Source organism: Canis lupus, chromosome 21 (genome assembly GCF_003254725.2).
Source record: "Canis lupus dingo isolate Sandy chromosome 21, ASM325472v2, whole genome shotgun sequence".
In the NCBI taxonomy this organism is placed as follows: Eukaryota; Metazoa; Chordata; class Mammalia; order Carnivora; family Canidae; genus Canis; species Canis lupus.
Genome location: NC_064263.1, coordinates 15,492,564 through 15,507,138, shown reverse-complemented (window position 1 = coordinate 15,507,138; position 14,575 = coordinate 15,492,564). Strand labels below are relative to the sequence as shown.

Below are 14,575 nucleotides of genomic sequence, written 5' to 3'. Positions count from 1 at the left end.
TTCTTTCTTTCTTGAAGAGAAAAATGTACTGGATAAGAAGAAGCCCTACAGCAATCCCATTTGTGTTTCATAGAGCTCCAAATTTTAGTTTGATTCCAGGCTCTGCCCATTTCTTGCTTTCGTAAGTTCTGAAAAGTCAATTACTCTAAATATAATCTGCAGCCTTAGGAGCTGACACTTTGTCAAGTAATTTAAAGAGCTTTCCTAAGAAAAAATTTCAACTCTGTTTTATTCTAGATAATGTTACAGAAGTAATTGTGTATACAATTAATCTACTCCTGGTGTTTGCTATCAAATCAAAGTGCTGAAAATTTGGATATTCTGATTGAAATGCACAGAACAGAGATGATTGGCTCTCCTTGCTTCTGCTGAGTGGCATCCATTCTTCTGAATGCCAATTAGGGAATAAACTGGTACACATGTTAAGGTGGTTTCACATGCTAACTTTCACAGAGCTAGCTCATATTCTAATCTGAGACGTAATTGTCATACCAGTACATGTGTGCTTCTGAAATAGTGTGTGGGAAATTCTCAAGTGCCCTAAAATAAATAAATAGTAAATAAGTAAATTAAAAAAAAACGTATTGCACCTTAAAGGTGAGGCATCTTTTTCAACACTTTTGGTTGTCTTTTTCCATTTACACTTTGGTAAAAAGTTTTCCTAGTATGGTACCTTGCACTTTGTCAGTGCTTGATAAATCTTGGTTGAATGAACTGAAAGATATATTCTTATAATATCCTTTTTGGGACAGATCACCAGTAAGTAAGATATACACTCATGAAGACGGTGGCTTGAGTATCTTATCATTATAGAGTTGAATAAGGGCTTGTCCATCTAAGTTTTCATGTACCTCTGAGGTTTTACAGATTATTTAAGGTCACAGTGGAAAGAAGCAAGTGATGATGTCAAAAATGGAACAAGAACCCTTGAACTTTTCCCTTGAATTATTGGCTGCATTTCAAAAAATATCTGCTCAGAGTGATATTTTCCATTGCAGAGGAAGTAAATAATCTCTGAATACTCAGTTTTCAAGAAGAATGGACAGTTACCTAATGAATGTACTGACCATTGAGGTAATTTAAGGTGAAAGTGCAGCACACAAAGTGAGATCTAGTCTGCTGTTGTTTCAACGCACAAATTCATTCATTCATGGGGTTGTTTTATGTACCCTTAAGACCTGAGTAAAGCACAGCTTCAGCCATGATGTGTTCCTGAAACAGGAATCTGTCTGCTTGTCTGCAGATCTTATTTCCATGTTTATTTAATCACTCAAAGGTTTTCAGCTGCTGCTGTGCCAGACATGATGCTAAGTGTTAGGGGTTCATATAAATCATATAAATCATATAAATAAATGTATAATTATAAATTGCTTGAGTCTTATGAGAAAAAAAAGAGACAATAAAATAGGGGACCAGATTTTCTTTCAGGGAGATTTTCTGAGGGAGTACTATTTAAGCTTCAATCTAAGATGACCAGAAGTTAACCAGGCAAAGTGTAGTAAAGAGCTTTTCAGTTTGGGGAAAGAGCATGTGTGAAGTGCTTGAAATAGGAAGAGATTTAGTGGATTTTGTGAATGTGAATCATGTGATCAGCAAAGGGAGAAGTGAAATGAGGTGTTTAAGAGGCAGGCAGGGGCCTAGGTCATGCATAGCTTGGATGCTGTATTAGTAACTTTGCATTTTATACTAATGCAAAAAAAAAAAAAAAAAGAAAGAGATGTGATCTGTATTTTTTAACAGATCACCTTGGCTGTACTGAGAACAAATCAGGACAACAACAGAAGTGGTGAGACCAATTAGGAGGCTATTGTTGGTGGGAGATAATGGAGGCTTGGGTTCAAGTGCTAGAAATAGAAATAGAGAATGAATAGACGTTTTGGAGGTAGAATCAATAGGACTTGAAGACAGACGGAATGCTGGATATGAGGGAGAACAGGTGTTAGGCATGGTTCTCAAGTTGTGCCTTGAGCAATGAGGTAGATGAATGTTCCATTTACTGAGTTGGGAAAATGTGGAAGGGGAGAAAATTGGGATGAAATCAATAATTTTAGTATCAGTGTATTGGTGACAATGCCACTAAAATGGGTGTGTGTGTGTGTGACTTTTTTGAAATGAAAGAAAGAGGGGGAAAAAGAAAGGGACAGAATTAGACTAGAAAACAGAATTCCCAATGGTGTGATGCAGGGTGAGGGGTGGAGACTGGGGCATATCAGGACTGCTGAAGGCATGTCATCTGAAACACACATATTCAACATGATACCATAAATAAATAAATAAATATATATATATATATATATATATATATATATATATTTACTTTGGGAAAAACAAAAAAACAAACCATGGTCTTCATAATACAAATTACAGAAAGTAAGCGGAAATAGAATTGTTTCTGGTAGATCCACACAAGAGATAGAGTCCACCATATGGTTGTTGGTGAGTTTTAAGAGAGGAGGCATCAAAATCTCCAGGAGGATGCAAGGAATGTGACTTTTAGGTTCATCAAATAGAGAGCACGGGTTATCAACATTGAGCCAGAAGGGAGATGAGAAGGCAGGATAAAAATAGAGAAAGGAGAGAAAAAATGAAATGGGTGGAGAATTTTTCCAGCAAGCGAAGACGTCTCTGCCATCATGCCTGTGCTGATGCAGGTGCCATGGTCCCCTGGGTTTGAATCCCAGCCTTGCCACTTATTAGCGGATGATGGTGGGCATGCCAGGTAACTTCTAACCCCCAGTTTTCTTACTTGTAAAATGAAGATATTGATAAGATCTACCTCATAAGGTGATTTGTCAGGGTTACAAGATATAATTCATAAGAAGAACTTAACAAAATGCCTGGCACAGAGGAAAGCTAAGTGTTAGCTGACTTTGCACAGCTGATTATAGATGCCTAAATACCAGGAAGTCATTATTATAGGTGTGCGCACCTTCTGCTTCCCTCTGGTTATGCTAACTTTGCCTTCTTAGCTTCAAAATTGTTGTATCAAGAGGTAGTTTCATGATTTGTTAAAAATATACAAAGATTTAATGAATGTTTATAAAGCATTCTAAAATGCTATTAGGCTTTAATTGTTGCAAATTAGTGAAAATGCCCCAGCTGACTACATGGCCAAAAATTCGTTTTCTCATGTATTTCTAGAAATATTATGTATAATTAAAATTTGTTATTTAACTCCTCTAGAAAGGCCAATAATTGACTTTTAGCTTTTCCTTTGGAAATATAAAAGAAAAACAGAGATGATGTTCTAAGGAGACCCTCTTGATATATCCATTTACACTTCAAATCATTCTAAAATCTGTATCTCCTCAATCTTATCAGTATTATAAAAATATATGATGGTATTCTATCCGAAAACGTAACTAGATAAGCACTTCATTATATGGAGGAACATCATGACTGAGATCTCCTGATTTAGTTACCTGTAACTACCTTAAGGAACACTAGATTCTCCTTTATTACTCTCCTCTCTCTGTGACTTTTGCTATTGTGTGAAGATGAGGTTTTATTATTTAGCATACATATACTTTAGAATTATATCCAGCCTTCAGACTTAGAATGATTTGTTTACAAAGTTGTGGAAAGACTCAAAACATTCTAAGCCAAATCTGAACTCAGCATTTATTGGCAGTATCATACCAAGGACAATGCCTTAACTTCTTTGAACCGTTGTTTTGTTATATAAAATGGGAGTAACTAAATCAAGGGAACATGGTAAACACCTACCGTGATAACCATAAGGTTAAAATTCTTTGTGATTAGATAGAACCAGTTAATTCTGTAGTTTGGGGCAAACTGTTTAATATCTAAATAAGTGAACTAAGTATAGAGTTAATTTAATATTTTCATTAAAATATTAAATGGCAATAATAGTACTGAATTCTTAGGCTATGTTATGCCTGGAGCATAATAAGTGCTTATTAAATATTATTCAAAAATGTATTGAGTACATGCTTTCATCCTTCTATATGAGGGAAATAGTGCTAATTAAATTCCAAAATTAATTCTTCTGGAAAAATATAATTAATACCCTATTAAAAATGCATGGGAACCAAGAACATTTGGAAAAACATGTGATCATGTTTGAGTGCTCTGTGATCACACTAGGCAAAAAAAGGGCAATGTTCTTAATTTCTCCCATTGCACTAAACGAGCAGAACATCTCTCCACTGAGGAAGATGTCAAGTTCAAGAGAAGTGAGCAGAGGTGGCTTCTACCCATTCATCCTTGTTCAAGCACATGCAATTCGAGAAGATGAAGTGAGGAAGCGCATGCAGTACCTGGTCATCTCAGAGTCAGGGAGCAGGCCTAGGTGGTAGTGGGGGTAGGGAGCTGAGAGAAGGAAGCTTTTGTCACACTCAACAGGGGAATAGTGCCTGGGAGAAGCAGGCTTATCACACAGTTTGTTCACAGTGCTGTAAACAGGTTCCGGAGGCCTGGTGACACAAGAGGAAGAGAGAGACGCACGGTTAGCATACAAACCCAACAACTGTGCTACTAGCAGCATTTCACCATATGCAAAAGTAAACACCCCAAACAATGCCTTAGGCTGTTAGACTTGGAGAAAAAGTCTTTGTAAGAAACAGTATCTTTGGTTAGAAATTAGAACTTTGGATGAAATTGGGCATGATGAAAATCCTGATGCCAGATACCTCAATGGAGTCACAGTCAACTTACAAATGCCATACCTTTCTGGATAATGAAGTCTGAAGTGCCAAACTTTGGGCTCCTCTGACATGGCACCATTTTCATCTTTAGTTTCTTCTTTAATGTAAACTTTATAGAGACCTTCCTGACTCCACTGGCCAAGACATCTTGTTATTTGTCACAGTACCCTGTCCATACTTTAATATTTTTTCTGAGCATGAAATAATCTTGTTTGTTTTGCTTAATTTATAATTATCACTCCCACTACACTGTAAATTTTAGGAGGACAGAAACTACATTTATTTTGTTAACCACTTAGAGTCAGTCCACATTCCATAAATATTTTATATTCATATATGAATGAATAAATTGATAAAACTTCACATATTTATGTAGTAATTTGAGGGGGCGGGGTTGGCCTTAACTAGAAGTCTAATGCTTATATGATCTCAGTGACTCCTCTATATATTTACTTATAAATTGCCCTACCAACAGTTTCAGAGAGTTTTCTACCTGAAGGATAATCACTTTAGTAAAATTTCTTCTAAATGAATAAATCTGGAGATACTAAAACATTATCTAAAATAGCAGCATCTTTTAGTTGCTACAAATGTGCATAGTGAGATCAGATAAATTTCAGCTATAACCTTTGCCACACATGCATGTACTGCAAAGTCCTTGGTTATTAAAAAAAACAAAAACCAAACATCTCACAACTCTGTACCACACTATTTTAACATACAGCCTGAAATTGCTACCATATCTTCCATTTAAGGTAAGAATTGAAAGATCCAAATCCAAATGGAATTGGAAGTTCCTATAGTCTGTGTGGGAAGATAAGGAGCAGGTCAGGAAACAGGCCTGTGGACACAAGGCCAGACCCAAGTGAGGGAGAGAGCACCCCTTGGGTCAATGAGACATCAGGGGAAGTAAGTGGTGGCCATATCCCTAAGCAAAAGTAGAAGTATCCATGGTGAACTCAGTGAAGGCACAGTCCATGTTTCTGTAACTCCCAAAGTAGTCCCTAATGTCTTATAGTTGCTCAGTCAATGCTTCTTGAACAGAGCAGGGGAGAAGAGAGGATAAGCAAAGCAGTGAAAATAAACTTTACCTAATTTATAGTATTACTGTGGGCCAGTCATGGCTTAACACTATCTAGATAATTAGTTTCTTCCCTAACACGAAACCTTCCTTAACATAGCAAGAGATGACTTGATTTCGTTTGTTTTCTACAACACAGTAGAGGGGCTGAGGAACGGACAGTCCAAAGACTTATTTTGTCATCCAAATAACTCTCAGTGGTAAAATGAGGTGTTTTATAATGGAGTTGGCTTGTTCTATCTCAGTGGCTAATAAAATAACATCTACAAGAATAATTTTAAAGGTTCTTCAATGAAAGAGCCATTTTTTTTTCTCACTTTATGGAAGCTAGCATATATTCTTGTTCAGACAAGTGCTCCATTTTCAGAAAAACCTAGTGAGTTTGTCAATTTCTGTTTATCCATTATATAGAGTATACACAATTCATAATGACAAACACCAGCCCTTAAAAAAGGCAGCTGTAAGATCATTTTTAAGAAATGTTTTTATCAAAAAAAGAAAGAAATGTTTTTATAAAAAAAAAGAAATGTTTTTATCAGTTTTTATAAGTAATTCACACTGTGTGATGTAAAAGGAAAGATGCTTTCAGTTATACACTAAAATATATCTTTTAGCTGAGTGAAGTAAGTCAGTCGGAGAAGGACAAACATTATATGTTCTCATTCATTTGGGGAATATAAATAATAGTGAAAGGGAATATAAGGGAAGGGAGAAGAAATGTGTGGGAAATATCAGAAAGGGAGACAGGACGTAAAGACTGCGAACTCTGGGAAACGAACTAGGGGTGGTAGAAGGGGAGGAGGGCGGGGGTGGGAGTGAATGGGTGACGGGCACTGGGGGTTATTCTGTATGTTGGTAAATTGAACACCAATAAAAAATAAATTAAAAAAAATAAAATATATCTTTTAAAACAGATTTAATGCTGTTTTGATTTTGGGGGGAGTCTGTTTTTGAATTGTTAATATACTGAGCTTTATGAAGATTTATGTGTATTTCCTATGGTTTTGGAGACAGAAAGACCCATGATGCTGGTCTGATAAAGAAAAGTGGTTTGGGAGATCAGTTTTGTCTGAAATGAAAATGTGGTTATCCAAACAAAAATTCATCTTGGATAGGGCTTTGTATTAATGAGCTACATAACTATCAATTAAATAAGATATGAAGAGGAATGTATGAGCTCTATGGGAATTTTTCTGCATAGGTTATCATAAGAAGACCTGATAATATTTTCCACATTTTCTGCTTATGATTTAGCTGCCTTAGCAGAGATGGCTGGATTGCCTCCCAAACGTCATTACTCCCTTATTAAGAGAAAGCCAATTTTCCACTAGTCACTTTTTCTGTAGTTAAACTTTATGTCTCAGTCTCCCGTGAAGGTAGATGTGACCCAGTGAAAATATTCAGTCCAATGTAATTGGAGCAGAAGGATTTTATGGGACTCCTCTGATAGCCGCCTAAAAGGGAGCTGACTTACCTAGGACCCCTGTGATTTTGCTCCTTCCCATTTCCTCCCTTTGCTTACCTGGAACCTGGAGATAAGGGGTGGAGCTTCAGTGGTCACCTTGGACCTGAAGCAACCTTGAGAATAAAAATAAACAATACAGGTAGTGGAGCATAATGGTTACTGTTATTGATGATAAGGAGTGATACTATGTCACTTCTGGACTTCCTACCTTTGGATTTCTTTTGAGATAAAATATGCTTATGCTAGGTCATATTTTGTTGTTGTTATAAATGAGACTTATTATAAGTCTTAACGGATATACTCCTGCAAAATGTAAGACTGATATTCTAACACAAAGAAAAAACTATAGAGGTGCCTGGGAGGCTCAGGCAGTTAAGCGTCTGCCTTCATTCGGCTCAGGTCATAATCCTGAGGTCCTGGGATGGAGCCCTACATCGGGTTCTCTGCTCTGCTGGGAGCCTGCTTCTCCCTCTCCCTCTGCTTGTGCACTCTCTCTCTCAAATAAATAAATAAAATCTTAAAAAAAGAAAGAAAGAAAGAACTATAGATAGGGCCTACCAAAAGGGGCTAATACATTTAATTATTTTAGAGGTCCATCTGACACCTTTTGTATACACAGAAAAAAAATAAAGAATGCTATTTTCTGGCCTTGTTTAGAGCCTGTGACTATTTAGAGAACTCACTGCATCTTTATTAAAAAATATTATATATATAAAATGGTAACCAATTTAAACTGCCAGCACAGGGCATAAGAATAAGGGAATTGATGACTTCTTTTAGGTCATAAAATATTCTCATGGTGATGTCATTTCAGTTAACATTGTGCTTTCTGCCTAGGAGGGCTGATTTAATTTTCTGTCTGCTGTTGACTTGACAGACCAAGAAAATGATGTTACCAATTTCCTCCTAGTCTTTTTACCTCTGTAAAAGTATATTTTGAAACAAATGATCAGAATGAAACCTGGATAATACTTATATTAAGAAAAAAAATCCTACTTGGATTGTACTCAACTAAATGAAGAGGAAAACACTCTCTGAACAGTACAATAAATTCAAGACAATAAAAATTAGGCCCTACACATTGTCCAGTGTTGAACTCTTAGGACCTTTACCTATATCCTTTTGGAATCATCTTATGGACATAATATTATTTCATAACTCACTTATTTTAGTAGATTTGGTGTTGAGGACAGGCTTAGATAACTTGAATTTTAGAAGAAGGATCTTATATCTTTGCCTACAGTCACATTCAGAATGTTTTCATGGTGGATTGATTCTTTGCCTAGGCTTAATGACTCATGATTCAAAGTCTAATCAAAGCAGAGATACAGCTATTGGTACTCAGGCCCATTTATACCTACTGTTAGTCTTTCATCCTTTATTTATTTACCAGTTATTTTGTACAGTTACTGACTATTGAGTGGACATTTCAAATCTAGTTTAATTGTGAGAATATTTGCTATCTCAGAAGATGGATAGCTGAAAAATACCAAAACATGACAAAACACTTGACAAACTTGACAGAGCTTTCTTGCAATATTCACCATGTTCTCTTGCAACCAAACAACTAAATTAAAAATATCAGTGAGAATGTCCTTTCAAGTGGCATAAAAATGGAGTTGATATTTTAAGATTTCTGCCTGCTAGATTCATTATGGTCCTAGAATTCTATCGTGTATTATCTACAATATAGGCCACAGTACAATATCCAGTAAGTACTACAACAGGCTGCAGTTTGAGCATAGGAAATGGCATAGAGTAGGTACTTGAGAACTGTTTCTTTGAATACATGGATTTTTAACAAATTATTCTCTATTGAGGAAAATGAAAAATATTTCTGGCTCTTGCAAGGAAGCCTTAAGTTATTCTGAATCTTCTAGCTCCATTTGAAATTTTCGGCCATCATTAATTCTCATAGGTTATCTGGCAAGACAGAAACCCCGAAGGTGTCAGGAACTATTGGCTTTAAGTACTTGCTGTGCATGGTTCACCAACTCTCAAGGGACAGATTTTGCGCATCTGCAAGCCTGGCTGTCGCAACACCTGCCCACAGTTCCTGTAAGGGTCATCCCTCAGGCTCAGGGCACAGAATTCTCAGGCCTGAGTTCCAGAAGTAGTAATGCCAAGAGTCAGCATTCTTAGTATTTCTCTGCAGTGATATTCTCCATGACCTCTCCACCAGACAGACAAGAAATGCCAATTTATGAGCTGTCATTGGGATCTGGGTGGCAGGAACAGATGCCACCATCAGTTCACATTTATTCAGTAAGGAAGTGCCATGAGGAAATGACTTTAGGCAGTGTGAATCAGCCAGTCAAAATGAAAGAGCCTGTTTATCCTATTATAAACCTCCGGAGTCGCCTAGGTCAGGAGGTAATGAATATGGAAATCCAATCTGAGGTACCTCCTGTCTCTCTTCAGAAAGGGGGAAAAGTAGTTAGAGAGATTAGTGAACTTATAAACAAATCATTTGTTTTGCTGTCCACTTATCAGGGGCCATAGATAAATGGCTTAGTAGTCTCTAGTGTTCATCCATCAGCATTTATTTGCATATCTATGGGTTTATAATTGCAGGCTCTTATAGCATATAATTAGCACACCCTGGCCCTTGGTGACCTCTCTTCTCTGAACTCCATTAGCACTTGCTATTTGTTCAGCTTCCTTGGCATTTTCAATTGCTAATCCACAATGATAGTGCAGAGGGAGGTGCTTCATCAAACCCTCTCCTAAGGAAAATGACCCTGTCTGCAACTGCCTCTTCCCCTTTGTCCCACTGACTCCAACCCAGTTCAGTCCCCTACTCAGCCAAATCTGCCTTGATTAGGATTGGGAATCTGATTCTGCAACCATGACCTGTAGGGTAGGGCTGGGGAGAGCAAAAAAAAAGAAGAAGCTTAGGCCAATTGGATTTTGTTACTGAATGTTAATAAAACAGCAGAAAAAGAAATTATCAGCTGGTAGCATGAGTGAAAGATGCAGACATGTAGAGGATAGCTGTAGCTGTGTCCACTAATTACAGTGAACCACAGTGAAGCTTCCTGAATTTTGATGCTAAAGTGTCAAGAGGTTCCTTGAATCTAGAAAACAGTCTGTGTTCACTCTTTAAGGGACTTAGTAGGGTTCATGCCATTGGATTTCTCTGCTGGCTCCCATATGACATTAAATATATAAAGAAAATTAACTATTACCTCCCATCGCATTCCTTCACTGGAGGAATCTGTGAAGATTCCTGGTCAGATCTCTTGCTTGCAATCAAAAGAGTGAAAATAAAATAGGCTGTGTGTTTTTACTGTCCTATGCCACTCAAAGGCAAAAGATAAAACCTTGGACCCCTATGTGATTCCACTGTACCTGAGACCAATACCTAACTCATCTTGTCTTATTTATTATGGATTCTTTCACATTAATTTTGTTTTCTAAAATGTTGCATTAAAATACTATCTTAATTACAGTTTTTTAGTGCCCAATTAAATTTTGTGCCTGACATGGTACTTCCCTTGCCTCACCCTAGTCCTAGCTCTGTAGCTCTGTACCAGAGACGGTAAATGTTTAATGCAGTGATGACATGACAGCCATTGTGAATACTCATCTGTGTGGTGCCTGAAGACCGGTCAAATGGATAGGACTTCCTTCTCTTAGAGGTAACAGTAAGAGTGACTCACACTCTACTGAGTTTCCAGTTTCCGTCAAAAGGACTGCTTTCAAAGCCCAAAGGCCAAATCAGGCAGGGCCCTCACCTCATTATACTGTCATATTTGGGGCACAAGCCTCCTTCCTTCTCTATTAGCTCTCAGAGGATCAGGCCCAAATCTCATTTATCATTGTTTCTATATTGCTTTCCCGAATGCAAGAATGTATGAGTGAAATACAGTCATAAGAAAGAAACAAAGCTGTGAGGGGAAAGGGGACTGGTAGTTTTTATTCTCTCTTCCTGAGCTAGAATTAAAAGGAAGAGTCTAAAATCATCATAGGAAGAATTTGAATTATATATTTGTATGCTTTTGACCATTAATCTGTCACATGGAATGATATGGATGAGTTTGTAAATTGCTCAGATTTTCCAACGCTCATCCTGCTGTGGCCTTCCCTCGGTGCTCTAAAGGTAGCATCCAGCCCTATGCAGGAAATAGGACCAAACTACATAAATGAAAGGCAGCTGGGATGCCAAATGCTTGAGTGTCTAAGCATCTGGCACACTGCTTGGCATAGTTTGGAGGAAAAGGTTTTGTTTTTGTTTTTTAATCTTACAAGGGTGCCTCATGTTCCTCTTTATACATAATGCACTGCTTTGAGGCCAAGGATTTGGAGAAGCAAGCAGAAAAGGATTGAATTCTAGGTCTGGGCTAACAGGTCTTAAGGGCAGAATTCTGGGGAGCCTCAAAGTAATTAGAGGATAAAAGAATATAGGACCAGGTTGTGAACTATGTGGTATAACAGGTAAACTGGACATTTTAATGAGAAGGATTAAAGAGGCTGACCTCTCTTACACTGAGCATTAAGCAGAAAACTGTTAGCCATTTGGTGGAGGTGTTATCAGAACTTAAAGTATAACAGAGAGACGTGGGGAATGAATTGGTCTAGATGATTTGTAAGGGCTCATTTATCTCTCTAATTTTAAGGGAGGACTTCCACCATTGAGTAGATGCCTATTTGCATTATACTTACTTTTCTAAAATGTAGCTTAACTTAATGATATAAAACGCCTTCTCTACATACCAACAAAGTTGTTAAGCTGTAAAATTATATGCAGAGGTAAACTATTACAAAACAGTGTGGTGAGTAGGAAGAAACAGAGCTAGGTTTGACTCTGGCTCTTCTAAATTTTACCCTGTGTGGTCTATGGTTTCTTAACTTCCCTGAGCCTCTGCATTCTCATCAATAAAGTGGGATTAGTAATGTCAGCCTGAGAGGAACATAAAACACCTAGCTCAGTGCATGGGACACACTGTGAGTTTACCAAAAAGCAGCCAACTATATATATAACTATATATATATATGTATATATATAGTTATATAATTTTTAATATATTATTTATTTTTGTATATATATATTTATATTTTAAGAAATTGGCATGTGACATTGTGTAGAAGTCCAAGGTATATAGTGTTACTTTGATACATTTATATATTGTGATATGATTGCTGATGTAGTGATATTTATCACATTACATAATTATAGTATAATGTTATTGTCTCTAGTCATTATCCTGAGCTTTAGATCTCTACCACTTACTTACTACTCATTACAAGTTTGTACCCTTAAATACAATCATTCTTATCCTATCCACCCCCACCATCTCTTGGTAACCATCATTTTACTCTGTGTTTTACTTTTCTTTTTTAGGGTAAGAGGAGGAGAGGAGGAGGGAGAGTAAGAATCTTAAGCGGTCTCCACTCCCAGTGTGGAGCTTGATCTCACCATCCGGAGATCATGACCCAAACTGAATTCAAGAACTGGATGCTTAACCAATTGAGCCATGCCAGCACCCCACTCTTTTTATCTTGATTATTACTTTCAGGCACTTGGGGTCACAAGGCTGCCTAGCTTCTGAAAATGCTGCTCCCCTAACAGGCAGTTCATGTATTAGCACATAAATGTCATGTGGATTCTCTACAAGAGAGTAGAACAAAAGAAGTAACAATGTGTGTGGTGTTCAGTGTCACCAAAGGCACTGCATGCATAATGTTGCCTTTTAAAGCTTCATTTTTTCTTCTGATATTGAAAAGGTAATTGGTCCTCTATCAAGGCCCTTGGGGTTGATGCTCACTTTGTCTCAATTATTTTCATTGTTTCTAACAAGATAACATCTCCAGCCCAGACTTCCTAATTTGTGCTGGTACCTTCATAATGACTTGCTTTCCTGTATGACTCACAGCTGTAGTGTCCTATTAAATTGTTGGGCCATAAGTAATCTGTTATTAGCAATAGTCTACATACCATAATCTATAAATAATACTTGTAAACTCAAGAGATCAATTCATGATTTTCTCTGTATAAACATCATTCTTAGTTATATTTTACTATGTTTGCTGATATTGAGGAGAGAAATGGCAGAGAACAAGCTTCATTTAAAGTCATTTTGAAAGTTTTCAATTATTAAGCTGCTTTATTTTTTCAAAAGATGGTTCGGGTTTCACAAAATTAGGCTCTCATGACTGTGGGTTATAAATGGTTCATGCAGTGTTTTTAAAATTAGAAGTTGAAAGTCAATAACCTTGACAATAGTGTCTATATGATAAGTATAACTCCAAAGAGGACAGGAATCACCATACTTTGGCATTGGGTAAGCATGTCCAGTGACAGTAGTATTTTTGTGGCATTCTGAAAGATGTTGAAACAAATACTGACTGAGATGTACAAGCCCAAGTGTCATGGCTAGACCAAGGTTTTTGAGATTTGAATTATCTGAGCAAGGTCTAATATGCCCTATCACAGTGTTTAAATTCTTTTATTTATATGAACCCAGTTTTAAAGTTTTTTTCTTTTTAATTGAACTCATAGAATAAAATGTAAATCTACCAAAAAAGTAGGTAAGTAGGTATCCTGCATCCTGATGAAATATATATATATATATATTTTACATTCATATATTATTACATATTTGTTATATATATTTTGTATATTCAACCTGAGACTTGAATTCACACCCCTCTGAGATCAAGACCTGGGCTGAGATCAAGAATCAGATGCTTAACTGACTGAGCCATTGAGGTGCCTTGGAAAATTTTTAAGCATAAAATAAATGGAAGAAGTCACATAAAAGATGAGAGATTTGACTACATAAAAATGTAAAACTACTGAAATAAAAAAAGTCATAAACAAGCAGTAATTTGGGGAAAGCATCTTCTCAAATACATTTATCAATATTTTAAAGATGCTCCTACACTCAGTAAGAAAAACTGCAAGTTTTCAATAGAAAATAGACAAAGGTATATAGCATTCAATCACAAAAAGAAAATATAAATGACAAATAGACATGCAAATATAAATGTTTAACCTCACTAGGAATAAAAGTAATGCAAATTAAATGCTCTGCCTCCCCCCTCCCTTGCCTGTTTAAAAATAATGAAGGATTTTAAAATCGATAAATCACAATTTAGTTGTGGTATGGTGAGCTAGACACTCATACTGCTGGTGCTATGGAGTATTAAACTCCCTTACAACATTTCAAGACAGCAATCTGGCAACATATTTCAGAAGTTTTAGAAGTAATCCTGAACCTTCGGTTTAGCAATTCTATCTCTAGTATGCAATTCTAATAAGAAAATAAAAAATATGGACACAGGGTTCCATAGAGAGAAAGTCTTTGTGGTTTGTTGTAAGAGAAACGTAGAACAAAAGTAAACAATCAGAATGTACAA

General features: G+C 36.6%; 1 protein-coding gene across 30 annotated transcripts in view; it reads right to left on the bottom strand.

Annotated features, from left to right (window-relative positions):
* DLG2 (discs large MAGUK scaffold protein 2) overlaps nucleotides 1–14,575 on the bottom strand; it is a 1,976,108-nt gene that overhangs the window by 435,301 nt on the left and 1,526,232 nt on the right. For 24 of the 30 annotated variants that reach the window (XM_049098993.1, XM_025419434.3, XM_025419437.3 and 21 more), the window contains one exon: nucleotides 4,281–4,436. The exons of the other annotated variants lie outside the window; for them this stretch is intronic. In XM_049098993.1, the coding sequence (XP_048954950.1) occupies nucleotides 4,281–4,436 (156 nt within the window). The remainder of the gene's footprint in view (nucleotides 1–4,280; nucleotides 4,437–14,575) is intronic. 30 annotated transcript variants of the gene reach the window in all.